The 26,398-nt window shown below is 43.8% G+C and overlaps 1 protein-coding gene across 2 annotated transcripts; it reads right to left on the bottom strand.

Moving 5' to 3' along the window:
• Positions 1-1,401: 1,401 nt before the first annotated feature.
• On the bottom strand, positions 1,402-25,894 carry Sirt1 (sirtuin 1). Of its 2 annotated transcripts, XM_045137655.1 has the most exons (9): positions 25,478-25,894; positions 22,858-22,974; positions 21,310-21,551; positions 18,439-18,591; positions 11,042-11,189; positions 9,694-9,773; positions 7,342-7,528; positions 5,603-6,145; positions 1,402-3,359 (listed from the first exon to the last, which is right to left on the bottom strand). In XM_045137655.1, the coding sequence occupies exons 1-9, from the start codon at positions 25,851-25,853 to the stop codon at positions 3,052-3,054; spliced, it is 2,154 nt and encodes a 717-aa protein (XP_044993590.1). In that variant the 5' UTR covers positions 25,854-25,894; the 3' UTR covers positions 1,402-3,051. The 2 variants fall into 2 exon arrangements, with proteins under 2 accessions (XP_044993590.1, XP_044993591.1); XM_045137656.1 differs by lacking the exons at positions 21,310-21,551; positions 22,858-22,974; positions 25,478-25,894 and adding an exon at positions 11,689-11,810 and having other exon boundaries at positions 18,439-18,571.
• Positions 25,895-26,398: the final 504 nt, after the last annotated feature.

Raw genomic sequence — 26,398 nt, 5'->3', positions numbered from 1 at the left:
GTAAAAAAATTTTTGATTCAGATTGGGCGTGGTGGCACTTGGCCTTTAATCCCAGCACTTGGGAGGCACAGGAAGAATCATTGTGACTTTGAGACCACCTTGAGACTAGAGTGAATTGCAGGTCAGCCAAAAAAATTGATTTAGACCAGGCATGGTAGCTACAAGACCCTGTTTCAAAAAAGCTGAAAAGAGGGTTGCCTGTAAAGCCTAATGACCCATGTTCATTCTCTCCAGATCCCACATAAGCCAGATGCACAAAGGTAAATGTTTTTTGTGTGTTTTCAAGGTAGGATGACCTGGAATTTATGTAATATCAGGGTGGCCTCAACCTCAGATGGCTGTCTTACCTCAGCCTCCCATGTGGTGGGATTAAAGGCATGTGCCACTAAACAGTACATGTTGTTATACTATTCCTTGAATAAATGTAACCTTTGGGGGAGGGGGGTTCTCATGCTGGTTACCATGCCTAGCCACTAGTAACTTTTGTCATTGCACGTATGAATGTGACCTGTGAAACAGTAGCCAAGACCAGATATTTTAAAGGAGATATCACATGTATGTTTCATAAGAAAAACAGTGGCCAACACTGCTTAGGCTAGCATTGAACTTGCAGTGGCCAATTGCAAGAGCCATAATCTTCTGCTTGAATTTTCTTTTGAGGGGAGCAAGGATGGAAGGGGGTCTCTAGCCCAGACTGGCCCTGAATTTAGCAGTCTTCTCTGCTGGGACTAAAGGTACACTCCACCATGGCTGTTGGCTGTCCCCTTGATATACACACATCCCCCTTGTTTAAAATGACATCTAATAAAGCTTGGTGGGTTATAAAACCCTAAGGAAAGATGCCTCAGTGGCTTAAAGGCACTTGCTTGCAAGGCCTGACAGCCTGACGATTCCCCAATACCAGCATAAAGTAGTGAATGAATGCACATGGATGCCACTGCTTAGACTTTCATTGCAAATTTATCACCTGAATTTTCTGGCTGCTTGAGCACAGGGTAACCTCTAGAGTACCAACACCTGTGCAGTCAAGGCCACCTTCACTATACACATATATTACAAAGGGCACATTCTGGCATCTTCTAGTTCTTGGTCAGTGCTGAAGCTAGGAGCCATGAGAAAGGTTAAGGAGATCACCAGGACCATTGACCTTGGACCTTGGGACCTTCTTAGGACCTGTCTTCCCTGGCTTTATAATGGCTGGGATATTGAGACATTGGAAGTAAGGATAAGGAGACATCTAGCTGAGTGTGGTGGCACACATCTTTAATCCCCAGCACTTGGGAGGCACAGTTCAAGGTCAGCCTGAGAGCTAGAGCAAGACCCTACACATCTAATACAGACCTGAAATTATAAATTCTATAACTTTAAAACTCTTGTATCTTCAATAATATAAGTTAAAAGAAAAAGTCAAATGACAGCTTTAATAGACTTTTAAAACAGTGTACAAGTATAAAACACTGGTTTTGTATTTCAAAAGTTGGAAGATAATCCAGTCATTAAACAGTCTACAAAACATATGCCAGTAGATACATAAAAGTCTGTACAATATAAAAAGCTGAACAGTCTTCACTGTAAAAATAATTTAAAACAAATTTTTCAATTTAAAATATCATCTATAGCACAAACACATCATGCAAATGGAAAACAATATACTGCATTCCTTTAGTGTAGCCAAATAAATTGAGAGTGAGATATTTTAGGCAGGGAAATGGGCCATTCAACACTTCTCTCCCCTCTGGCAGTAATGGTCCTAGCTGGGTATTTTATGCATAAAGAACAGCTACGTCAAACCCTTTTTACTGTAATAAATATGAAGCCAACACAGGAATATAATTTGGGAGTAATGTTAAAAAAAACGAAAATAAATGCTTACTGTGCAATTTATAAAGTATGAACTTCTTTGAAAGGCTAGAAGCTTATGCAGTTAAGAAAACTGTTATCTAGTTTTAAGGCAGGCTAAGCTTTTAAATAAAACTAGTTTTATTCATTTACTATTACATTGTGTCATCTCCATAATACTAGGCTAGCAGTTTGGTATTCATTACACTAAGTCCTCTCAACAGGAGACGTACTTTCTGGTTGAGTTACTTTGGAACTGTAATCAGGGACCTGTTGCTTTCCTCATGAAACAGTCAATATTACAATATTACACTCTCCCCAGCACAAGTACCATTATTACAGATTCGGAAAGGCTTTGCATATTCACATCTTGGCAGTTTAATACTTGTGGGAAAGGATCAATGCGGGCTCTACCACAGTGATAGGCATTTAAACAATAGCAAAATATTCATAAACTAAGGGGATCCAGGCAGGCACTATTGTTTCTAAAGCAACTGAAACATTTCCAAAGCACTGTTTCTATCAGGTTAGTCTTAGGTGCCCGACATTCCTACATGTCTGCAGGAGGTACAAGTCATCTTCAGTTGAAGGACACAAATACTCTTTAAACTCTTAGCACCAAGTCTTACTTTAAGAAGAGTAAAGACAGCCAAGTGCTCTCCCGCATGTTGCTGACTTCTCACATTGCAACTCATTTGTGATTTAACAAAGTTAGCTGCCATAAGTTTTGGAAAATGCCAGTGTTTAAAAATAAGTAATTGTGCTAAATAAAAGTTCAAAACAGAATTTGAGGACTCCAAACCACTCAATGTTAAAATAAAAGTGTGAAAATACCATTCTTTGGTCTAGATAAGCTGTTCCCTTTACATTAATTTAACATTCCAATGGCTTTTTGAAAACTGTAAATGTTCAAAGTCACTAGATAAGAACAAAGTAGTATATACATATGGATGTATCATACACATGAACCTTCAAAAGAAGTCTTGACCAACAGCTGATGAGATACCTAGTACCTTTTTAAAAAGTTAGTGTTGAGTGTACAGACAACAATGGAATTTTAAAATTACCGATGAGAAAAAAATCTTATTTTACCAGTTCATAAATATGACCCCTTCCTGGTTTTCTTGCTGAGTTCACAAGTAAACATTCATTCTGACATGCTGACACTCCTAATGCTGGTGGGACAATCCCTGTGCCTGGGCAGCAGTTACATTATGATTTCTCTGATGGGCAGTCCACATCTGTTGCTTCCTGTTTCACTGTTACAGCTTCTTCATCCACTGCCTCTTGGTCACCTCCAGCTCTTTCCGGTATGTCAGCATCATCTTCCAAGCCATTGTAGAACTCTTCAATCTCACTTTCATCTTCCATGGGTTCTTCGAGGCTTGGACTCTGGCATGTCCCACTATCACTGTTACTGCCACATGAACTAGACGACAAGGCGTCATCCTCAGAGTCTGAATATACCTCAGCGCCATGGAATATGTAGCGATTTGGTGGTAAAAACAGATACTGATTACCTGAAACACAGTAACACAAATGGTATTTATTTTTGAGGGGCTGGGAGGTTATTTCTAGGTAGGGTCTGGTTTTGGACCAGGCTAACCTGAAATTCACTATGTAGTCTCAGGGTGGCCTTGAACTCATGGCATTCTTCCTACCACTCCCTCCCAGTTGCTGGGATTAAAGGCATGTGCCACTCTGCCTAAGTGCTGGGATTAAAGATGTGTGCCACCACACTCAGCCCCTGTGTAGTTTTGTTGGCAGACTGAAAAAGGCCTCTCCCTCTGTAGCCAACCTCCTACCTCCACCTCCTGGTTACTGAGATTCCCATGCCTGGCTTTTAAGAAAGCAACCTTGCTGAAATCTAAGTGTATGAAGGCTTGAGAGATGGCCTAGCAGTTAAGGCGCTTGTCTGCAAAGCCAAAGGACCCAGGTTTGATTCTCCAGAACCCACTTAAGCATGTGCACAAGGCGGCACATGTGTATGGAGTTCATTTGCAGTGGTTAGAGGCCCTGGGCATGCCCATCCTTCCTTTCTCGCTTAAATTAAAAAAAAAAAAAGGCATGGCGGTGAATGCCTTTAATCCCAGCACTTGGGATTAAAGGTAGGAGGATCACTCTGAGTTTGAGGCCACCCTGAGACTACATAATGAATTCCAGGTCAGCCTGAGCTAGTAAGAATCTACCCAGAAAACTAAAGTGTATAAAGCACTCAAGGAAAATCCCATGTTCAAGATTACCACTGTGTATGTGTGTTCTCTGTGCAGGGAGAAGCTTCAGTTACCTTACTAAACAGCCATTTGTTGACTTCTGTATTCTGCCAGGAGGCTTGATTTATCATATGAGAGAATTTAACACTATCCTTTAAGCTACAGTTGGTTGACTTGAGTATGTGCTTAAAACCAATGAAGCACTTTATTCTGCTTTAGCAGCATCTACAAATTAAAGCCATCCAGCACCCGTTCTGTAAGTTACAGATGAATGGGAACTTAGCACAGTGCCTTGCTGGGGAATACTTGTTTACAAAGGCTAGGGATGTAGCTCAGTTGGTCAAGTGCTTGCCTAGCATCCAGAAAGCCCCGGGTTCAATGAAGTGGCTTCACTGGTACACACTTACAATCTCAGCACTTGGCAATAATTTCCCTACTGCAAATGACTGGAATACTTGGTACACCTGTGCTACTAGGCCATCTGGGCTCATGCCTATAACCTCAGTAGCACGTGGCACACTGGATTGAGGCCAGTGTACAACTGTGAGAATTGACCACCAAGCATAGTCAAAGCATGAAACAATGATCTAAGATGGGGCAAACTGTTAAGCCTAAATTAAACATACAGCATATTTTTACATTGATTAAATTAGTATTTTCCCCAAACCAGTATGACTTCTCAAAGTCAGGACTATTTGACCTCGCTTTCCTCACCTATTGCAGAGAAGTAATAGTTCCTATATCCTGAGATGATCAGTTCTATGTAACTGATCTGCAGTAAGCACCCAAATCTTAATTTCTACCAGCTACAACTCAACAGCAATGTAATACAAAAAACCCATGACTTAGAATCTGTATACATAGGTTGTTAAAAGCTCTAAAGGCAGGGTGTGGTGGCTCATGTCTTTAATCCCAGCGCTGGGGAGGTTGAGGTAGGAGGATCTCTCAAGTTTGAGATCAACCTGTGCTAGAGTAAGTTCTAGACAAACTAGGCTAAAGTAAAACCCTGCCTCAAATTAAAAAATAAATAAATAAAAAGAAAAAAACAAAAACAGCTGGAGATGGCTTAGCAGTTAAGGCACTTGCCTGCAAAGCCAAAGGATCCAGGTTTGATTTCCCCAGGAACCATGTAAGCCAGATGCACAAGGTGGCCCATGCATTTAGAGTTCATCTGCAGTGGCTAGAGGCTATAGTGTGCCTTTTCTCTCTCTCACTCTCAAATAAATAAAACAAAGGCCAGGGGGTAATCAAGGCCATCCTGAGACTAAATTCCAGGTCAGCCTGGGCTAGAACGTGACCCTACCTTGAAAAACAAATTTTAAAATGTTTTTTTAAAAATAAAAATATCTTTAAAAGTCAGCACTCTTGATGTAAGGCAAGACCTGACTTACACTTAAATTAATCCCAGTCAGGGCTGGGAGTACAGTACAGGTCAGTGGTCAAATGCTTGCCCTGGGTTAACCTCCAGCAACAACCAACCAATGGCTAATTTCTTACCAATACTATATAACACTATTACACGTTCAAAATGATTCAACAGCATTTCTTACCATCCAGCCGCTTACTAATCTGCTCTTTTGCAAGTCTATTGGGCCAGCACTTCCTCACTGTTTCCGCAACCACAGTTCTTTCGTTTTTCTCTCCAGTGCTGGAACCAACATCCTTGAAATCTGAGTTTTCCAAAGTAATACTTTCAGCATTCCTAGCAGACGACTGTACTTCTTGTGATTTTTCCTCCACACAACTTTTTGACTCAGACACATCCAAACTGTCCACTTTATTCTTTGTTGCAATAACCGCTGAAGAATCTTGTGGCAAGGTTCTTTCTGGTGAACTTGAGTCTTCTGAGATATGAAGAGGTGTTGGTGGCAACTCCAATAAAGGAACCAACTCCTTTTGGGTTCGTGGAGGTTTTTCAGTAATTTCAGAAAGCTTTACAGGGTTACAGCAAAGTTTGGCATATTCACCACCTAACCTATGACACAGTTCATTAATAATGACATCACAGTCTCCAAGAAGCTCTACATCAAAATGCAGATGAGGCAAAGGTTCCCTATTAATTAGTATCTGAGGCACTTCATGGGGTATGGAACCTAAAAATGGGGTGAAAAAAGTTAGAAAGCTAGAAGGGAAGCTATTAAAACCACAACAAATGCACCATGAAAAGCCAAAGACCTGCAACCTTGCACTAGTATGGTCATTACATCCCATAGGTGCTATCTAGTGAACAGATGAAACTACCAAAGCCTCTGGGGTTCTGCTCCTGAAGAACTCCTCAGACTTTTCTTTGTTTCCTGATCTGTGGGAAATGGGGACAACAAACTTGCTTTCCAACAAGGCTGAGGTGAGGACTAAATGAGTTAGTATGACTTGATGGAAATGTTAAAAAAAAAAAAAAAAAAGCCTGGCATGATGGCATATGTCTTTAATCCCAGCACTTGGGTGGCTGAGACAGGAGGATGGCTGTGAGTCTGAGGCCACCCTGAGACTACATAGTGAATTCCAGGTCAGCCTGAGCTAGAAAGTATTACCATCAGCTTTATAAGCTTGTTTAACGTTTTCAAGAAATGACTTACCTACCATCAACACACTACCTTGCTACTAAAAGAATGCCTTTTGATACATTATCTTACTCTGGTAGCACAGCCCGGCCTTGAACTTACAGTGATGCCCTATTTCTAGAGACTTGAGATTACAGGCATGTACCACATTTGGCTCAAAAAGCCTTCAAGATTGTGGGGGGTGCAGGGTTTCACTCCAGCCCAGGCTGAACTTGAATTCATGGTGATCCCTCTTGTCTCTGCCTGTCGTGCTAGGACTAAAGATGTGCACCACCATGTCAGCTTTAGGTGACACACTGATTCATAAAGATTAATGAGCCAGGTGTGGAGGCACATTCCTTTAATCCCAGCACATGGGAGGCAGAGGTAAGTGGACTGCAGTGATTTCAAGGCCACCCTGAGACTACGTAGTGAATTCCAGGTCATCCTGAGCTAGAATGAGACCCTACCTCGAAAAGCCAGGAAAAAAAATTAAAAAAGATTAATGAAAATGACAGTTTGTATTCAGGATAATGGGCCATGAGTTCAAGGCCAGCCTGGGCTACAAAGTGAGTTCCAGGTCAGCCTAGGATAGAATGAGACCCTGCTTTGAACATATTTCAACTCTGTCTTTGTTACCTTTACTACTATAAACAGAAGAAAGTGAGTGAAGTCCCCAGGGTCTATTCACAGATTAAATTCACAACCCAGGGCATATGCAGAATGTTCCCGCCAAATCACCAACTTACTTGGTATTAGTGCTACTGGTCTGACTTTCAGGGAAGACCCTATGACAATGAGGAGATCAACTTCATCTTTGTCATACTTCATGGCTCTATGAAACTGTTCTGGTAAATTTTCACCAAAGAAGACAATCTCAGGTTTCATGATAGCAAGTGGTTCATCAGCTGGGCATCGAGGGCATCGAGGAACTACCTGCACATTCCAGGTTCGCATTGACATGGGCAAGTGGAAGGAGGTCAAGTTAGAAACAGTCCGTAAGCATTCCCACAGTTGCTAAGAACATATTTTAGAATTATTCCAGAAAACAGAAAGGCTATAGTTGAACAGCCAAGAAAACTGAATATAACTTCAGGGTAAGTAATATTCAACTCTACTGGCACAAAATGAAACCCAGGAAGTGATCATGCTGCCTTTTTTGCTGTCATTTTGTTTTGTTTCTAAGGTAGAGTCTGACTCTAGCTCAGGCTGACCTGCAACTCACTACATAGACATGGAACTCACAGCTATCCTACAACCTCTGCCTCCTGAGTGCTGGAATTAAAGCTGTGCAACACCATGCCTGGCCCTATGCTGGCTTTGTTTGTTTGTTTATTTTTTGACAGAGAGGAGAAAAGGAGAACTGGCATACCAAGACCTCAACCACTGTAATTGCTCACACCACTTAGTGGGGGCTTCACAGGCAAATGCCTTAACCACTAAGCCATCTCTCTCTCTCTCCCCAGCCCCCATGTTGCTGTTTTTGTTTTTATTTTTATTTTCAAGGTAGGGTCTCACACTAGTCCAGGCTGACCTGGAATTCACTATGTAGTCTCAGGGTGGCCTTGAACTCACTGTGATCTTCCTACCTCTGCCTCCCGAGTGCTGGGATTAACGGCATGAGCCACCATGCCCGGCTGTTTTTTTGTTTTTGTTTTTTTTTAAATAAATTTTATTTATTTGTAAGCAGAGAGAGATAGGAGACAGAGAGAGAGAATGGGCATACCAGGGCCTGTAGCCACTGCAAACGAACAGTCCCTTATGCATCTGGCTTATGTAGGTTCTGGGGAAAGTGAACCTGGGTCCTTTGGCTTTGTAGGCAAATGCCTTAACCACTAAGCCATCTCTCCAGCCCCCATGCTGCTCTTTTATCTGTACAGAAGGACATCACATTCAGGATTTTCAGAAGGATAAAAGGTGTGGTAGCACAAAACTTGAATCTCAGCACTAAGAAGACAGAGATGAAGATTGTGAGTTTGAGGTGAGCCAAACGAGTGAATGCCTGGTCAGCCTCGGCTAGAATACGTCCCTACATCAAAAAACCAAAATAGGGTTGGAGAGATGGCTTAGTGGTTAAGTGCTTGCCTGTGAAGCCTAAGGACCCCAGTTTGAGGCTTGTTTCCCCAGAACCCACATTAGCCAGCTGCACAAGGTGGCGCACGCGTCTGGAGTTCATTTGCAGTGGATGGAGGCCCTGGTGCACCCATTTTCTTCCTTTCTTCTGTCTCTCTCTGCCTCTCTCTCAAATAAAAATAAAAAAATTTAAACAAATAAATAATAATAGAGTTCAGGGCTAAACAGATGGCTCAACAGATCAGGCACTTGCCTGCAAAGCCTAACAACCTGAGTTCAATCCCCCAATACCCACATAAAGCCAGATGTACAAAGTGGCACATGCATTTGTAGTTTGTAAGTGGCTGAAGACCCTGGTGCGTCCATTCTCGCTCTTTTCTCTGCATGCAAATAAATATATATTTTTTTCTTATTAGTTTTTCGAGGTAGGGTCTTGCTCTACCCCAGGCTGACCTGGGATTCATCTCAGTGTGGCCTCAAACTCACAGTGATTCTCCTACTTCTGCCTCCAAAGTGCTGAGATTAAAGGCATGTACCACGACAGCAGGTTAAATTTTTTTTTAAAACTTAGGTTAAATTCCCCAGTGCCCAGATAAAGGCAGATGCAGAGTGGTGCATGCATCTGGAGTTCATTGGCAACAGCAGGAGAAGCCCATTCTCCTCAATCTCTCCCTCCCCTTGCCCCGCAAATAAGAAGAGAAAGTTGGGAGCCTGGCAGTGGTGACACACACCTTTAATCCCAGCACTCTGGAGGCAGAGGCAAGAGGATCACTATGAGTTTGAGGCCAGCTCCAGGTCAGCCTGGGTTAGAGTGAAACCTTACCTAGAAAAATTCAGGGGAAAAACAAGTCTTCCCATGCAACTCAGGCTGGCCTAAATCTCATGACCTCCTACCTCGATCCCCTGAATGTTGGGATTACAAGTGTGCACCATCATCCTTATCTTGGAGGAAATATATTCTACTTATCAAAATACTCTACTTCACCAGAATTCTCAATTATAACTTTCTTACTGGATGTTTAAATTACCTGATTAAAAATGTCTCCTCGTACAGCTTCACAGTCAACTTTGTATTTACAAATCAGGCAAGATGCAGTTGCAAAGGAACCTGAACAACCAAAACATATGTGTTCATTATAGGAGAACTTGCTTTTAACACCAGAGACTTCAGGAGACTCACAGAAATGAGAGGGTGAAAATACATTTGCTGGGCATAGTGACGCACGCCTTTAATCCCAGCACTTGGGAGGCAGAGGTAGGAAGATCATGGTGAATTCAAGGCCACCTTGAGACTCCACAGTGAATTACAGGTCAGCCTGGACTACAGTAAGACCTTACCTTGGGGGGGCAAGAGGAGGAAAAAATATATATAGAGTTGTATGTATACTGTGTATTATAAAAACATGTACACTGCCAGGTATGGTGGTGCATGCCTTTAATCCCAGCAGTCCAGAGGCAGAAGTAGGAGGATTGTAGTGAAGGCTATCATGAGACCCTACCTCAAAAATAATTAAGGGCTGCAGAGATGGCTTAGTGGTTAAGGCACTTACCAGCAAGGCCAAGGACCCAGGTTCAATTCCCCAGTACCCATGTAAAGCCAGTTACACGTGTTGGCACATGCATCTGTACTTCGTTTCCAGTGAACAGAGGCCCTGGCATGCCCATATTCTCTCTCCGAAAAAAAAAAAAAAATTCCTTTTGGTTTTTTGAGGTAGTGTCTAGCTCTAGCCCAGGCTGACCTGGAATTTACTATGTAGACTCAAGCAGACCTCAAACTCACAGCACAGCGATCCTCCTACCTCACCCTCCCAAATGCTGGGAATAAAGGTGTGCGACACTACCCCCAGCAAAATATTTAAAAAAAAAATTGGAGCTGGAGTGATGGCTTAGTGGTTAAGGTGTTTGCCTACAAAGCCAAAGGATCCCAATTCAACTCTCCAGGACCCACAAAAGCCAGATAAACAAGGGGGTGCATGCATGTGGAGTTTGTCTGCAGTGGCTGGAGTTCCTGATATGCCTATTCTCTCTCTCTCTCAAATAAATAAATAAAATATATTTTTAAAAAAGAATAAAATTTTTTTAAAAATCTGCAGTTTAATGTTCCAACTGAGTTACCTTAGTTCAACAGTTGCAGTGGTTTTATGAGAGGGTCTCGTGTAGCCCTGGCTGGCCTTAACTCACTAGGACTAGGACAATGATCTCCTGCTTCCACGTCTGGAATTCTGGGATTAGAGGACTCAGGGGCCCTATTTCTGACTTAATGTGCTTAAATTCCTTTAGGTTACTGGCAATCAGATTATAAATAATGCTTAAATTCTCAGTTCTAGGCAGCAACAGATTTTCCAAGCCATACTTGTCCATTATTAAGCTACTAACCATGACACTGAATGATCCTTTGGATTCCTGCAACCTGTTCCAAAGTATCTATATTCTGAGTATAGTTGCGAAGTAATTTTCCTTCCTTATCCGACAAGGCTATGAACTTGTGACAGAGAGATGGTTGGAACTGTCCGGGATATATTTCCTACATGAAACAGAAGTTAGAAGCAAGTTTAACCAATGAAGTGTAATAGATATCCTGTATAGGTTTAACAAAAATGCACACAAATGATTAACCCCCATTTATAATTAAGAAAATAAAGCACATGAGCATTTTAAAGCATCTATGGGTGGTACATGTAGAGAAAGGATGTTACGACTAGACAAATAAAACTCAGCAATTAGTGAGCTTGGCCCCTTGACTCACTAAGATGTCTAATAAATGTTAACAAACACTTTAATGCAAGTCAAGAAATAACATACCTTGGGACATCTAAATTTTGTTTTCTGAAAATTAGTTTTTTTTAAATCCTTAAGAAAAAAAGGGGGAACTTTATACTGAAAATACAGGTATTAAAGGTATGGTGACTTTTAAAAAAATGTACAGGCTGTCAACATAAGACTTATTTTGTAAGGTTTTTTTTGATTCATCATTATAAATATCAACCTGTTGGAAGTTTAAAGCTGAAGTTTTAATTCCTTACCAAAAGTGTTTTCCTTCCACTGCACAGGCATACTGGCATAGTATAGACTTGCTCATGAATGCTGAGTTGCTGGTTTTGTGTGTGTGTTTTTCCCCCCAAATAATGCTTCAATGCTGTTTCTTCTTTAAAAACAAAGAATTCAGATATACACATGGCAAAAAGATCAGAGAAAAAGTATCAATTTTGGTCCTCCCAACTAGACAGTGTTTTTATTCAGTTTCATTTAGTAAATGACTATGGCAAAGGAAGTTTCTCCCCTACTTCTTTCATTTAAGCAGTAGTTCTCTCTAATGACTTCCTTACCATCAGATACATCCTCTAACCCATACTGCTGGCAAAAACCCTGGATACAACCACGTGTCCACCAGTGGGGAACTGGTTGTACAGTAAATACTGAACATCGCTTACAGTGAACTGTGCAGCCATTGAGAGAATGAAGGTGACCCACGTGCACGTGATGCATGACAGAACAGAGAAAACAAGCTAGCCACCAATGTATAGTTAGGTTTTATTAATATGGACATGATGTGCACATACTGACAGGTTTGTCTGCATAAACAAGACAGAAAGATTACAACTACAGAGTTAAGGGAAAGTAAGTTTACTAATAAGGGTTAGGGAGATGGCTCAGTAGGTTAAGAGCATAAAGATCTTAGCTTGATCCCCAGCAGCCACATGAAGAGGCAAGCATGGTCACTCACACCAGTAACCGTAAAGGATTTCCAGGCTAACTGGGCAGCCAGAGCAGCCAAAAAAAGTACAAGCTCCAAGTTCAATCAGAGACCATGTCCCAAGGAAATAAAACAGAAGGATTACATAAAACTCTCCACATGCATGGACACAGGGCACGCACAACTGCACACACGTGCATATACAAAATAAATATTGAAATGTTATTTACAAGCGGGAGAGAAAAAGAAAATGGTGCACCATGGCTTTCTGCCACTGCAAATGAATTCCAGATGTATGTGCCGCTTTGTACATGTGGCTTAACATGGGGAACTAAGGAACTGAATTTGGGCCTGAAGGCTTTGCAAGCAAGTACCTTGAACTACTGAGCCATCTTTCTAGCCTGATTTTAGTTCTAAAATATTTAATAATAGGGCCAGGCATGGTGGCATACACCTTTCAATTCAGCACGTGGGAGGCAGAGGTAGGATTGCCTTTGAGGCCACCCTGAGACTACATAGTGAATTCCAGGTTGGCCTGAGCCAGAGCGAAGCCCTACCTTGAAAAACAAAACAAGCAAAAAACAGTAACAGGCATGGTAGCTTATGGCTGTACTGCTAGCACTTGGCAGGGAGATCATTCACAGGAATAGTTTGAGGTCAGCCTGAGTTACATGAAGCCTTGTCCTCCCCTCCCACCCCCGCAAAAAAAGGTGATGGGGGTGGGGAAGAGGGAAGGAACATACATTAATGACTTCGTAATTTTGATTAAGGTACTGTTTGAAAAGCATAATGACCGGGTTTGACTCCCCAGTACCCATGCACATCACTTTGTGCATCTGGAGTTCATTTATAGTGGCCACAGACCCTGGTACAACCCATTCTCTCCCTCATTTTCTCTCTTTCTTGTTTCCTATCAAGGATGCTTTTTGTCATTCAGATTAGGAACACCACTTTTTTGGTTTGTTTTTTGAGGTAGGGTCTCACTCTAGCCCAGGCTGACCTGGAATACACTATAGAGTCTTAGGGTGACCTCAAACTCTCAAAGATCCTCCTATCTCTGCCTCCCGGGTGCTGAGATTAGGATTAAAGGCATGTGCTACCATACCCAACAATACCACAGGATTTGACCAAATATAACAGACTTGGATAGACAAAGTCATCAGTGGATTTTTTTTTTAAAGAACATATTTTATATGGATACATTACCTGTTGGTACCATCTTTTCCTCCTCCCTGCTCCCATATCACAGGGGTCCTCCTCAGTGGGGCTGCTGGTATTACCCATGAGGTTGTGGGAGCAGCAATCAGTTATTGGGGGGAGGCAATGCCTCTGGGCATGACATCCCAACCCTGACTCTTACAATCTTTCTGTCCCCTCTTCTGCAAAATTCTCTGAGCCTTGGTGGGTGTGTTTTAAGTCTACTTCAGTGATGAGCTCTTAGGAGCCTTTGGATGTCTGCTTGGGTGAGTGCTGAGTATCCTCAGCATCTGTCTCCATCACCCTGGCGCTGCTAGTCAGGCTCACCATAGAAGCAGCTCTTTTGATCACTTCCTCTTTCCTCTGTGGTTTTCGCCTGGGCCTTGACTGAGATACAAGGGATGAATTATCTCGTGTCTCCCTAGCTTTCAGAGCACCCTCTGGAGCAGGAGATCTGGGTGCTGGGGACCCATGGCAGGTCAACCAGAGGATATTATTATTTTTAACTATTTGCACTTGTGTGTATAAGTATACAGGCGTGCCAGGATTTCTTGCTGCTGCAAACAAGTGCAGTCCACCTTTATGTGGGTGGCTGGCTGGCTGGCAGCCCTGTTAAAGAGGATGTGTAACAAAGAACTGGAAGTAATGGTCAATGAGCACCCATGTGCCCTCTTTAAATGAACTTCCGTAATCTTACCCACCCTCTTATTTTGAAGGAGCGTTAAGAAACAAAAAGATGCATGAAAGGTCAATCTAGCACTACACTCCAGTATGTGCTGTGTCAAACCTAGCATACAATTCAAGGTAGTTTAATCCTTTCATAAATCAATCCCTATTGTTGGGAATAATTTATGAAGGAACTTTATTTATAACCCTACATTTCACAAGTGACACTTAACTTTCTAATCAAGCATACTGTATTTAGATTACTTAATTTAAACACGTTGGTTGAGCTAAGGAATATAGTCAGAAGTTAGGAGATTATTCTGAAAACTTTTATATGACAAGTCATTTCAAATATGAACATTCTAGTGTTCTTTACGAAAGTAAGCATGGGTGCTGGAGAGGATGACTCTGCAGTTAAGGCACTTGCCTGCAAAGCCTAAGGATCAGAGTTTGATTATCCAGTACCCACGTAAAGCCAGATGCACAAGGTGGTATGAGTTTGGAATTTGTCTGCATTGGCTAGAGGTACTAGTGCTCCTATTCCCTCTCTCTCTTAGCTTCTTTCTGTCACTCCCTCAAATAAATACATAAAATATTATAAAAAGAAGAGACAGCCAGGCATGGTAGTAACACACCTTTAACCCCAGCACTTTGGAGACAGAGATAAAAGGATGACTATGAGTTTGAGGTCACCCTAAGACTACAGGGTGAATTTTTGGTCAGCCTGGGCTAGAGTGAGACTCTACCTTGAAAAAACAAAACAAAACAAAAAGCAAGTATGCATCACACTGAACCTGCCTCTATATATAAGTGCTAAGGAATAAAACCTGGGCTGGGCTGACAGGCTTGCAAGCAACTGCCTTTAACTGCTAAGCCATCTCCTCAGCACCTAAATTTTATAAAAAGACAACTGGGTGCTGGTAGTTACTAATGGTACAGTGCAGAACTTGCCTTAGAATATGAGAGTCCCTGGGTTTGATTCCCCAGCACCCCAAATCCCTTTCACCCCCACAAAAGTAGACAAACTCTGCTAAGAAGAATCCTCGTATCTTTTTGTTAGGCTGGTTTTATTTTTGCCAGGTAGGGCTTCACTCTAGTCCAGGCTAACCTCAAACTCAGATCCCCATACCTTGGCTGTGATTAAAAGGTGTGTGGCACCATGACAGCTGCAGAATGCTTAAAATCTTGTTTCATGGCTGGGCGTGGTGGTGCACACTTTAATCCCAGCACTCGGGAGACAAAGGTAGGAAGATTGCTGCAAGTTCAAGGCCAGCCTGAGACTACATAGTGAATTCCAGGTCAACCTGGCTGAGAACCAGGCCCTACCTCAAAAGATCCATTCCACATATGCACTTGAACACACTAGTCTATCAATACTATTTAAATTACCTACTTCATAGAGCAAATTTAACTTCACATCTTTTTCTGTAAGCAATCTGTGAGAAACACAGACTTAAACCAGGTCAATAAACTGAATAGGCTTTATTGGCCATAGAATCTGTCTCATCTCTCAGCTCTAGCATTATGGGTAACGTATATATTCCCGGGAATGGCTATATACCAAAGAAACTTTATGTATGTGTGTACTGGGTAATCAAACCCAGGCCATCAGGTCTTGAACCACAAGGTTTTTAACCACTGAGCCATCATTCTAACCCCCCCCATTTAAGTAAAGTTTTTGTTCATAGTCCCCCCAGACTTGGAATAATGGTGCTATTTACTTACTTATTTATTTATTTACTTATTTATTTATTGAGGTAAGAGTTTCATGCTAGCTCAGGCTGACCTGAAATTCACTATATAGTCTCAGGGTGCCCTTGAACTCACGGTTATCCACCTACCTCTGCCTACCTAGTGTTGGGATTAAAGGCATGCGCCACCACACCCAGTTTATGATGCATTATTTTTAAGACTTCAGAAAGGAAGCAGGCTTCTTTTTGATAGTATGCCAACCCCAACTGGTTTAACCTATCACAAAGAATTTCAGCTGGGCATGGTGGCACACACCTTTGATCCAGCACCTGCAGGCAGAGGTAGGAGGGCTACTCTTGAGTTTGAAACCACCCTGAGACTACATTGTGAATTCAAGGTCAACCTGGACTAGAGTGAGACCCTACCTCAAAAGAAAAAAAAAAAAAGAATTTCTATTAGTAAAGCTCTTAAGTACTGCCTAAAACGCAAGCACTTATATTTCCTATGTTTGTCATGACACTGTAGATAGGCTCAGGGAGGACTGGGTCTTTACGTTTTTAAAGGTCATAAACATGAACAAGTACATGACAGACTTTGCAGTCCAAAAAGTAGACCACATACCCACTTTCTAGCCCTATGGATAAAGCCTGCCCACCCTGGCATGATACAAAACATAAAATAACCTGGCATGGTGGTGCACGCCTTTAATCTCAGCACTTGGGAGGCTGAGGTAGGAGGATCACTGCGAGTTCGAGGCAACCCTGAGACTACACAGCAAATTCCACATCAGCCTGGGTTACAGTGCAACCCTACCTAGACAAACCAGTAATACGAACAACAACAATAAAAATAAAATTTGTAGCCTTCCTATGCACAAGCTAATAAATAAACCAGGAATATTTAACACTTTTCATAAGAGCCTCCAAATAAATAAATACTATGGAATAAACTTAACCAATAACATGAAAGGCCTGAACAATGAAAACTTTACAAAGAAATTGAAGATGGCACCACAAGAGGGACAGACTTCCCGTGCTCAGGATGGAAGGAATACTGTGGAAAACTGGGTCTGGGGAGATGGCTCAGTCACTAAAGCACTTACCATGCAAACATGAGAACTGAGTTTAGATACTCAGAACCTATATAAATGCTAGATGTAACAGCACACACGTGTAATTCCAGCACTGGAAAGGCTGAGACAGTAGGAGCCCTGGGGCTTGCTGGATTGATGAGCTCCAGGTTCAGTGAGACAGACACTCACTTGATAGTATGCCAACCCCAATTGGTTTAACCTATCACAAAGAATTTCAGCCAGCCATGGTGGCACACACCTTTGATCCCAGCACCTGGCAGGCAGAGGTAGGAGGATTACTTTGAGTTTGAGGCCACCCTGAGACTACACAGTGAATTCAAGGTCAGCCTGGACTAGGGTGAGACCCTACCTCAAAAAACAAACAAAAAAATTCTATTAGTAAAGCTGTTAAGTACTGCCTAAAACACAAACACTTATATTTCCTGTTTGTCATAACACTGTAGACAGGCTCAGGAAGGACTGGGTCTTTACATTTTTAACCAAAACCTTGACATATGGTGTAAATTAGCACCTATTAAGTATTATTTCAAGAAGCTGAGGCTTTCTTTTAGACACTTCCAATATAAGAAATAAAGGGCAACGAATAATTAGTAATTATAAAGGTCTTTTAACATGTAAACACAAGTTGCTACAAATATATATATATATAGAAAGAGTTGTACTTCAATTTTAATTTTATAGACAAGTGACCAATGTTTATCTCTTCCCCTCCTAAATAGAATCTGTATATAGTACTTATATATAGCCAGTGTGGTTGGCGCAGACCTTTAATCCCAGCACTTGGGAGGTAGGAGGATCACTCTGAGTTTGAGGCCAGCCTGAGACTACATAGTGAATTCCAGGTCAGCCTGGGCTAAAGTGGATATTCCACATATGGGAACTGGTGAAAGAAAATACCAATAGCATGAATAATCAGGGGACCCTGTAGATTACAAAATCAAGCCAGACAAGATGTACACACTCGTGTAATAGTGGCATGCAGACTCTGTGGGTAACCAACTGCTCTCTGACTGGGAATGAGGCCTGCTCAGTGGGAGAACTCAAAACCAAGTCAGAATGGCCAGGAAACTCAGACATCAGAGAGAAGGCACCACTGCTCTCTGGTAGAGTGGGCTTGTACACCAAAAATCTCTCAAATAACTTTGCACACCCCCTTAAACCCAAGATGCTCTCAATTTTTTTTTTTTTTTTTGGTGGGTGAGTTTTCAAGGTAGGATCTCACTCTAGCCCAAGCTGATATAGAACTCACTATGCAGTCTTGGGGTGGCCTTGAACTTACAGCGATCCTCCTACCTCTACATCCCAAGTAAGTGCTAGGATTAAAGGCAAGTGCCACCATGCCCAGCTGCTCTCACTCTTGGTTGGAGAATCTATCTAGCCTATATATGAACAAAACACTTCCTCATGAGGAGGCCAAACTACTAGAAATACCTTTGCAAACTTGAAGAATGGTCTTGGATCTTTTCTGAAATACTCAATATCAAACATTGCTTGAGGATCTGGAAGATCTGGGAAGTCCACTGCAAGACGGGCATAAATACCATCTCTTGACCTGAAGTCAGGTATTCCACATGAAACAGACACCTGAAATATGCATGACACAGTTTACACAATTAAGTCACAGACCTTTTACCTGGTAATTGTTTTTATTTAATTTTTTTGGTTTTTCAAGATAGGGTCTTGCTCTAGCCAGGCTAACCTGGAATTCACTATGTAGTCTCAGGGTGGCCTCAAACTCATGGTGATCCTCCTATCTTGGCCTCCTGAGTGCTGGAATTAAAGGTATGTGGCTGGGCTGGAGAGATCGCTTAGTGGTTAAGGTGCTTGCCTGCAAAGCCAAAGGACCTCGGTTCAATTCCCTAGGACACATGGAAGCCAGATACACAAGGTGGCACATGTGTCTGGAGTTCATTTGCAGTGGCTAGGGACCCTGGCACCCATTCTAATAAAATTAAAAAAAAAAAAAAAAGCACGTGGCACCATGTCAGCCTACCTGGTAGTTCTTCATACAATTTTACAGAAGAGCTGAAGAAATTTTAATTTGGGGAACAGAAATACTTTAATTTCAAACATGAATAAGGGCTGGAGAAATGGCTTAGCGATTAAGACGCTTGACCCTGAAACCTAAGGACCCAGGTTCAAATCCTCAGGGCCCACACAAGCTGGTGGCACATGCTTCTGGAGTTTTTAATGCCCCCCCCCCCCGTGTGTGTGTGTGTGTGTGTGGGTGTGTGTGTGTGTATGGATGGATACATGCACCTGGCTTATGTGGGTCCTAGGGGATCAAACCAAGGCCCCTTAGCTTTGGAGGCAACCGCCTTAACTGCTAAGCTAACTCTCAGACCCAAAATTCCTGTATTTTCTTCAAACATATTGTAAGCTGAGCACAATGGTGCAGGTATGTAAGGACCACGTACTTAAGAGGCTGAGACGAGGATTACTTAAGCTTCAGATTTTCAGACCCGCCTGGACTACCATGAGAGTTCCTCAAAAGGGAGGGAACTGGGTATGTGGTTCAGGGCACAGCACCTGCCTGACATACACTAAAACATGTATTAAATAAAGCTGGAGGAACATACCTTTAATCCTAGCACTGAGGAGGCTAAGGTAGGAGGACTTCCTTGAGTTTAAGGCCAGCCTAGGCTACAGTGAGACCCTTCCTCAAAAATAAACCTTTAAGCCAGGCATGGTGGTGCCTATCTTTAATGACAGCACACAGAGGGAGGAGGATGGAGGATAGCCATGAGTTCAAGGCCACCCTGAGACTACATATTTCCAGGTCAGCCTGGGCTAAAGCAAGGCCCTACCATGAAGAAGAAATAAATAAATAAATAATTTAAAAAATCCAGGGCTGGAGAAATGGCTTAGCAATTGAAGCACTTGCCTGCAAAGCCAGCGGACCTCGGATCAATTCCCTAGTGCCCATGTAAGCCAGATGCACAAGGTGGTGCATGCATCTGGAGTTTGTTTGCAGTGGCTAGAGGCCCTGGCATGCCCATTCTCTCACTCTGCCTCTTTCCCTCTCTCAAAGAAATAAAAGAAAACATACATACATACATATATATACATACATACACACATACACACATACACACACACACACACACACACACACACATATGGGGTGGGGGGCTAGAGAGATGGCTTAGCAGTTAAGGCGCTTGTCTGAGAAGCCTAAGGACCCAGATTCAATTCTCCAGGTCCCATGTAAACCAGATCACAAAGTGGCGCGTGCATCTGGAGTTTGTTTGCAATGGCTGAAGGCCCTGGCATACCCATTCTCTCTCTCCCCCTCTATTCCTCTCTCTCTCAAATAAATAAATAAAAATATTTAAGGAGACTCTTAACTTGGGGGGAAAAAAAAAGCAGAGGGCTAGAGATATGCAAAGTGAAGAATTCCTGTTCAAATGTCCAGGTCCCATGTAAGCCAGACGCAGAGACACAAGCAGTGTTGCACATGCGCACAAGAGGGCACATGCACCTGAGGTTCATTCACAGAAGTTTAAGGCTCTTGCACACTCATTCTCTCTTTGTGCCTCTTTCTCTCTCCAAATAAATTTTTTAAAAATTTTAAGCCAAGTGCGGCAGTGCACGCCTTTAATCCCAGCACTGGGGAGGCAAAGGTAGGAGAATCACTATGAGTTCAAGGTCAGCCTGAGACTACATAGTGAATCCCACATCATCCTGGGCTAGAACAAGACCACACTTCGAAAAACCAAAACCAAAACCAAAATAAAATATAAATAATAAAAGAGAGAAGAACAGAGCTGAATGTTACTCCAACAACTGGTCTGGTAACTTGTGTAACACACAGTACTCAACAGAATGTGTAACAGCCTTGAGTCAAGTTTAAATTCCAAGTAACTACTATTCTACTTTAACTTCAAATGGATCCAAGACAGGAAAGTTACCTTCCCAATGCCAAGCTCTTTCTCTGTCTGGTTCCTGGTTTCTCCCTGAAAAATGGCCAAATATCCCATCTTTTACTAGGTCCTTATGTACATTGCACATAGGCCAGCAAGAGCGTCACACCTGCATCTCCATCAAAAGCCTTAATTCCGCGTTACCTTTTGTGCTACAGGCAAAAGAATATTTAAATATTTTCTGGGTTTGTCTGTTCATTTGTTTTTGTTTTGTTTTTAAATGAACCAATTTAGCAATTGCTGCTCCCCACAGATTTTGGCTCTAGATACCCATGATCTTTAAAGATAAATCCCTCTAACCCATAAAACGTTTAATTGGGAAGGTAGTAAGAGAAATGCACCACCTCTCCTTTGCCTGGTGTTTTACACATCTACATACCCCAGCTCCAGTGAGAACGATTATTTTTTTGCACTCTTGCAGTAATTTCACAGCATCTTCAATTGAATTAATATCTTTCCTTTTTTTCCTTTTTGGTGGTTCTGACAGGATATTAATAACAATCTGCCATAGTGTCATGTCATCCAGTTCAGGTGGAGGAATTGTTTCTGGTAGCAAGTCTTTGAGAATGGTTCGAGGGTCTGTGCCAATCATGAGGTGCTGCTGAACGAAAGTATATGGACCTAAAAACCAAGGGAAAAAAAAGATCAATCCACTTTAAACTAATTAAAGGTACACATTTAGGTTTTTTATATAAGGTAAGAAAATGCAGTTTAAAAGTATTTCATTAGTGCTATATTGCAGTCAGACTAGGGAAGCCTAACAAGTGTTGGAGAACCACATAAACTGTTTTATAGCCAGGTGTAGTGCCGTACACCTTTAATCCCAGCACTCGGGAGGCAGAGGTAGGACGGTCTCTGAGAGTTTGAGGCAACCCTGAAACAACATAGTGAATTCTACATCAGCCTAGGCTAGATTGACACGCTACCTGGGGGGGGGGCGGGGGGGGGGGGGGCGACTGGCCGGGTATGGTGCTGCATGCATGCCTTTGATCCCAGCACTTGGGAGGCAGAGGTAGGAAGACTGCCTTGAGTTGAAAGCCACCGACATAGTGAATTCCAGGTCAACCCGTGCTAGAGGGAGACCCTACCTCAAGAAAAAAGGAAAGAAAACAAAAGAAAAGACAGAAAGAATAAAAAAGAAAGGAAAGAAAGATTAAGCCGGGTATGGTGGTGCACACCTTTAATCCCAGCACTTGGGAGGAAGAGGTAAGAGGATCATCCTGAGTTCAAGGCCACCCTGAGAATACATAGTGAATTCCAGGTCAGCCTGAGATAGAGAGAGACCCTACCTCAAAAAACAAACTTTTAAAATACCTTGGTCTATAAGAGAAATCAAAAGGCTACTAAATAAAATAGAAGTATCTGGGTAAGCAGTTCAGTTAATAGAGTACTTGTATATTGTGCAAACGACCCTGGGTTTGATCCCCAGGTCCATATAAACCAGGTAGGATGGCACATGCCTGTGATTCTAGCACCATATAAACCCAGCATGATAGTACATGCCTGTAATTCCAGCACTTCAGAGTTGGAGGCAAAGTATCAAAATACAACTTTGAGGCCAGCCTGGACTACATGAGACCCTATGTGCCAAAAAAAAATTTTTTAGAGGCCCAAACCAAAGCAAAAAAAGAAAAAAAACAAAACAAAACAGAAAAACACATATACAAAAAAAGACAGTGCTGGGAATGGAAGTTGTTTGATAAAGTGGAATGCTTGCCTACCATGTTCAACATCTTGAGTTCTATCCATAGCACCACATAAATCAGGCATGGTGGTGTATACCTGGAAGGAGGATCAGGAACTCAGCTACATAAGGAGCTGGAGGCAATCTCTCCAGCTGTCGGAAGACTTCAGTACACTAAGTTTCAGGTCAGCACAAAAAGAAGAAAAAGTTATTTGTTTTGGAGTTGTGCAGTCTGAGCCATACCTATCCGTGGCCTTGGTGTCCAGTCACTAGAGCTTGCGTGTGAAGTTCTATCATCCTCGTCACTTTCACAGGAATGAAAGCCATTAGTGATGATTTCATCACTGAATAGAAGGTGGTCTGCAAAAGAAATCAAAAAGCTGCTATAATAATCTTCAACTAAAATAGGTGAAGGTTGGACCTGGTGGTACACACCTATAATCCCACCTACTCACAAGGCTGGACAAGAGTTGTAAATTCGAGGTCAGCCTGAATTACACAGTGAGATCCTTATAAAAAAATGAAAAAAGGCCAGACCCTACAGGCTTGGTGGCAACATGCTTTTAAGCCCAGCACTCAGGAGAGGCTGAGATAGATCACTGAGTTTCAGGCCAACCTGGATATAGAGTGAGTTCCAGGTCAGCAAGGGCTAGAGTAAGGCCATACCTTGAAAACAAAACAAAAACAAACAGAAAAAGCAGTGGGACTTGTTGTATTACCTGTAATCCCTGCACTTGGCAGGCTGGAGCATGAGGACTGCCTACAAATTTAAGACCAGCCTTAGCTTTTTTTCCCCCCAATTCATGGCACCTTTTCTTCGCGATCCTTTCTTTTTATTATTTTTATTTATTTATTTGAGAGCGACAGAGAGGGAAAGACAGAGAATGGGCTTCTCAGGGCCTCCAGCCACTGCAAATGAACTCCAGACGCATGGGCTCCCTTGTGCATCTGGCTAACATGGGTCCTGGGGAACCAAGCCTCGAACGGGGATCCTCAGGCTTCACGGGCAAGCACCTAACCCCTAAACCATCTCTCCAGCCCCAGCCTGAGCTTTAAAGTGAGTTCCAGGCTAGCCTGGATGATAAAGTGAGACCCTGTTTCAAAACACACACACACACACTCACACTCTAAAACCATGTGGGTGCAAGAGGTGTAGGTCATCTTAAGTATGTTTTCAGAGCTTTAGATGCTGTGGACAGAACCTCAGAAAAGTAGTCTACTTGTTTAAATTGTCACAAATGAGTCTGCATGAAATCTGTCAAGAGAGAAATTTGCCCCAGAGTGTCACTCAAATAAAATGTTTATTTTCCACTTTCCCACCCCCAGAAATATGGTCTTCTCTTTATGTGCCCTTCCAAGTGGTCATCCTCCTGCCTCAGCCTCTGGGGTGCTAGTAATTTTGTACTTCTACATAACACAAAGCACATTAAGGTATCTTTGCATAACTTATTTTGCCTATTAAGCTGTGTTTGTTGATATCAAGGGCTGTCTTACTCAAATCCTAACACCCAGTATCTTTTAGGGTTTTTTTTTTTTTAATTTTTATTTATTTGAGAGGAAGAGAGAAAATGGGCACGCCAGGGCCTCCAACCACTACAAAAGAGCTTCAGATGCATGTGCCCCCTTGTACATCTGGCTTTATGTGGGTCTGGGGAATAGAACTGGAGTCCTTTGGCTTTGCAGGCAAATGCCTTATGGGCTATACCATCTCTCCGGCCCACCCAGTATCTTTTTTTGTTTTGTTTTGGTTTTCTTGAGGTAGGTTCTCACTCTAGCCCAGGCTGACCTGGAATTCACTATGAAGTATTAGGGAGGCCTCAAAGCCATCCTCCTACCTCTACCTTCCAAGTCCTGGGATTGAAGGCGTGGGCCACCACACTCAGCCGGTATTTTTTTTTCAAAAGGTCCACTAAACGGATGTGACAAAAGCATTGACAGACTCTGACAAACTATCAAAATAAAAAGTAAAATACCCACGGCTGGAGAGATGGCTTAGTGGTTAAGCACTTGACTGCGAACCCTAAAGACCCCGGTTCAAGGCTCGATTCCCCAAGACCCACGTTAGCCAGATGCACAAGGGGGCGCACGTGTCTGGAGTTCGTTTCAGTGGTTGGAGGTCCTGGCACGCCCATTCATAAAAAATAACTATGCTCTGTGCTAAGAAGTGTATGTCAAAAAGGTAATGTATTTGAAAACGGTCGTGTTCTTTGAAAATTCTGAAGGCACCCCCATTTAGAAGTTTTTGGTCTTTTAAATTGTCTCAAGTTTTACTTTAAAAACGACCCATCCAAATAAAAATAAAGTAAACCGCACAGGTGTCAGTTTGCAAAAGCTATATCAATAGGACAGGTAAAAGTTGCAGACAAAAAAAAAAAAAAAAAAAAGGCCGGGCACGCCTTTAATCCCAGCACTCAGCACTCGGGAGGCAGAGGTAGAAAGATCGGCTTGTGTTCGAGGCCAGCCTGAGACTACATTGTGAATTCCAGATCGGCCTGAACTAGAGTGACACCCTACCTTGAAGAACAAACAAAAACACCTAAAAAACCTAAAAAGTGCTGAGGGCCTAAACAAACAAACGAAACTTTCGTACAAACATGATGGTGCGGGAGGAAGGAAGGAAGGAAGGAAGGAGGAAAGTTAGCGCCCAGCGCGGAGCTGCACAGCGCCAGGCCGCCCCGGGCAGACGCAGCGCGACAGGGCCGGCAGCCCAGCCGAGCCGAGCCGAGCCGAGCCGAAGGCGGCCGAGCCCGAGCCCGAGCCCGAGCCGGTCCCAGAGACCCTGCAAGCGTCCGCTGGGAGGAGCCCGGACGAAGGGAGCGGGGATGCGCAGTCCCGCCCGCCCGCCCGCCCGCGCCCTGCGCACCTCGGTACCCAATCGCCGCCGCCGCCTCTTCGTCCTCGTCGCCTTCGTCGTCGTCGTCCAAGTCGTCCAAGTCGTCGGCCGCCGGCGGCTCCCGGGGCAGGCCGTGCAGGCCCGGCCCATTGTCTCCTTGTGCGGCCGCCGCCGGCGCCTGGGCCTGTGTCCCCCCGTCCGCCGCCGGGGCCGTCGCCGCGGGCGCCTCAGCCTCGGCAGCCGGGGCTCCGCACGACTCGGCGGGACTCCGCCCGACACCCGGCCCGTCCCACCTCGGCCTCTTCCGAAGCGGCTCGTCCGCGGGCGGCGACGCGGCCTCCATGGCGGCCGCTTCCGCGCTCGGAGAGCCGCCGGGCTGAAGGGCGAGCGCCGCCTCGTCCGCCATCTTCCAACTGCCTCCTCTCTAGCCCTCGGCCTCCGCCTCCTCCTCCGCGCTCGCCTGCTCCGCTGCCCGCCCGCTCTCTAGCTGGCTGGCTCGCTCACTCGCTCGCACGCTCGACGCGCGCCTCTGGCGCCCCCGCGGCTCGGCGGGCTGCGGGAGATTTAAACCCCGTCACGTGACGCCCCGCCCTTTCCCCCCCCCCACGCCCCGCCCCGCCCTGCCCTCGCGGCGCTCCCGCCACCCACGCGGGCAGGAACCACAACACGGCGGGTCACGTGACGGGCGCAGGAAGCGCGGGCCCCGCGGCGTGCGTGGCCCCGCCCCGCCCCGCCCCGCCCCGCCCCGCCCGGCCGCAGGCTCCTCGCGCCTCGGCCCGCTGCAGTTTGCGCTCACGCTCGCTGCTTCCTGCCGCCCCGCGTGCCTCCTCTGCTACGGCTTAAGGTCCCCTGAGGCCCGCGCGGAGCGCCCCGGAAACACGCTGGGAGAGGGGGAGGCTGGGCGGTGATGGAGTGTGTGTATGGGCGGGGGAGTCTGTCGTGTTCACCGAT

The sequence above is a fragment of the Jaculus jaculus genome, chromosome 18, assembly GCF_020740685.1.
Source record: "Jaculus jaculus isolate mJacJac1 chromosome 18, mJacJac1.mat.Y.cur, whole genome shotgun sequence".
Lineage (NCBI taxonomy): Eukaryota > Metazoa > Chordata > Mammalia > Rodentia > Dipodidae > Jaculus > Jaculus jaculus.
Note: the sequence above shows the minus strand (reverse complement) of the source record. Positions and strands in the feature narration are given on the sequence as shown.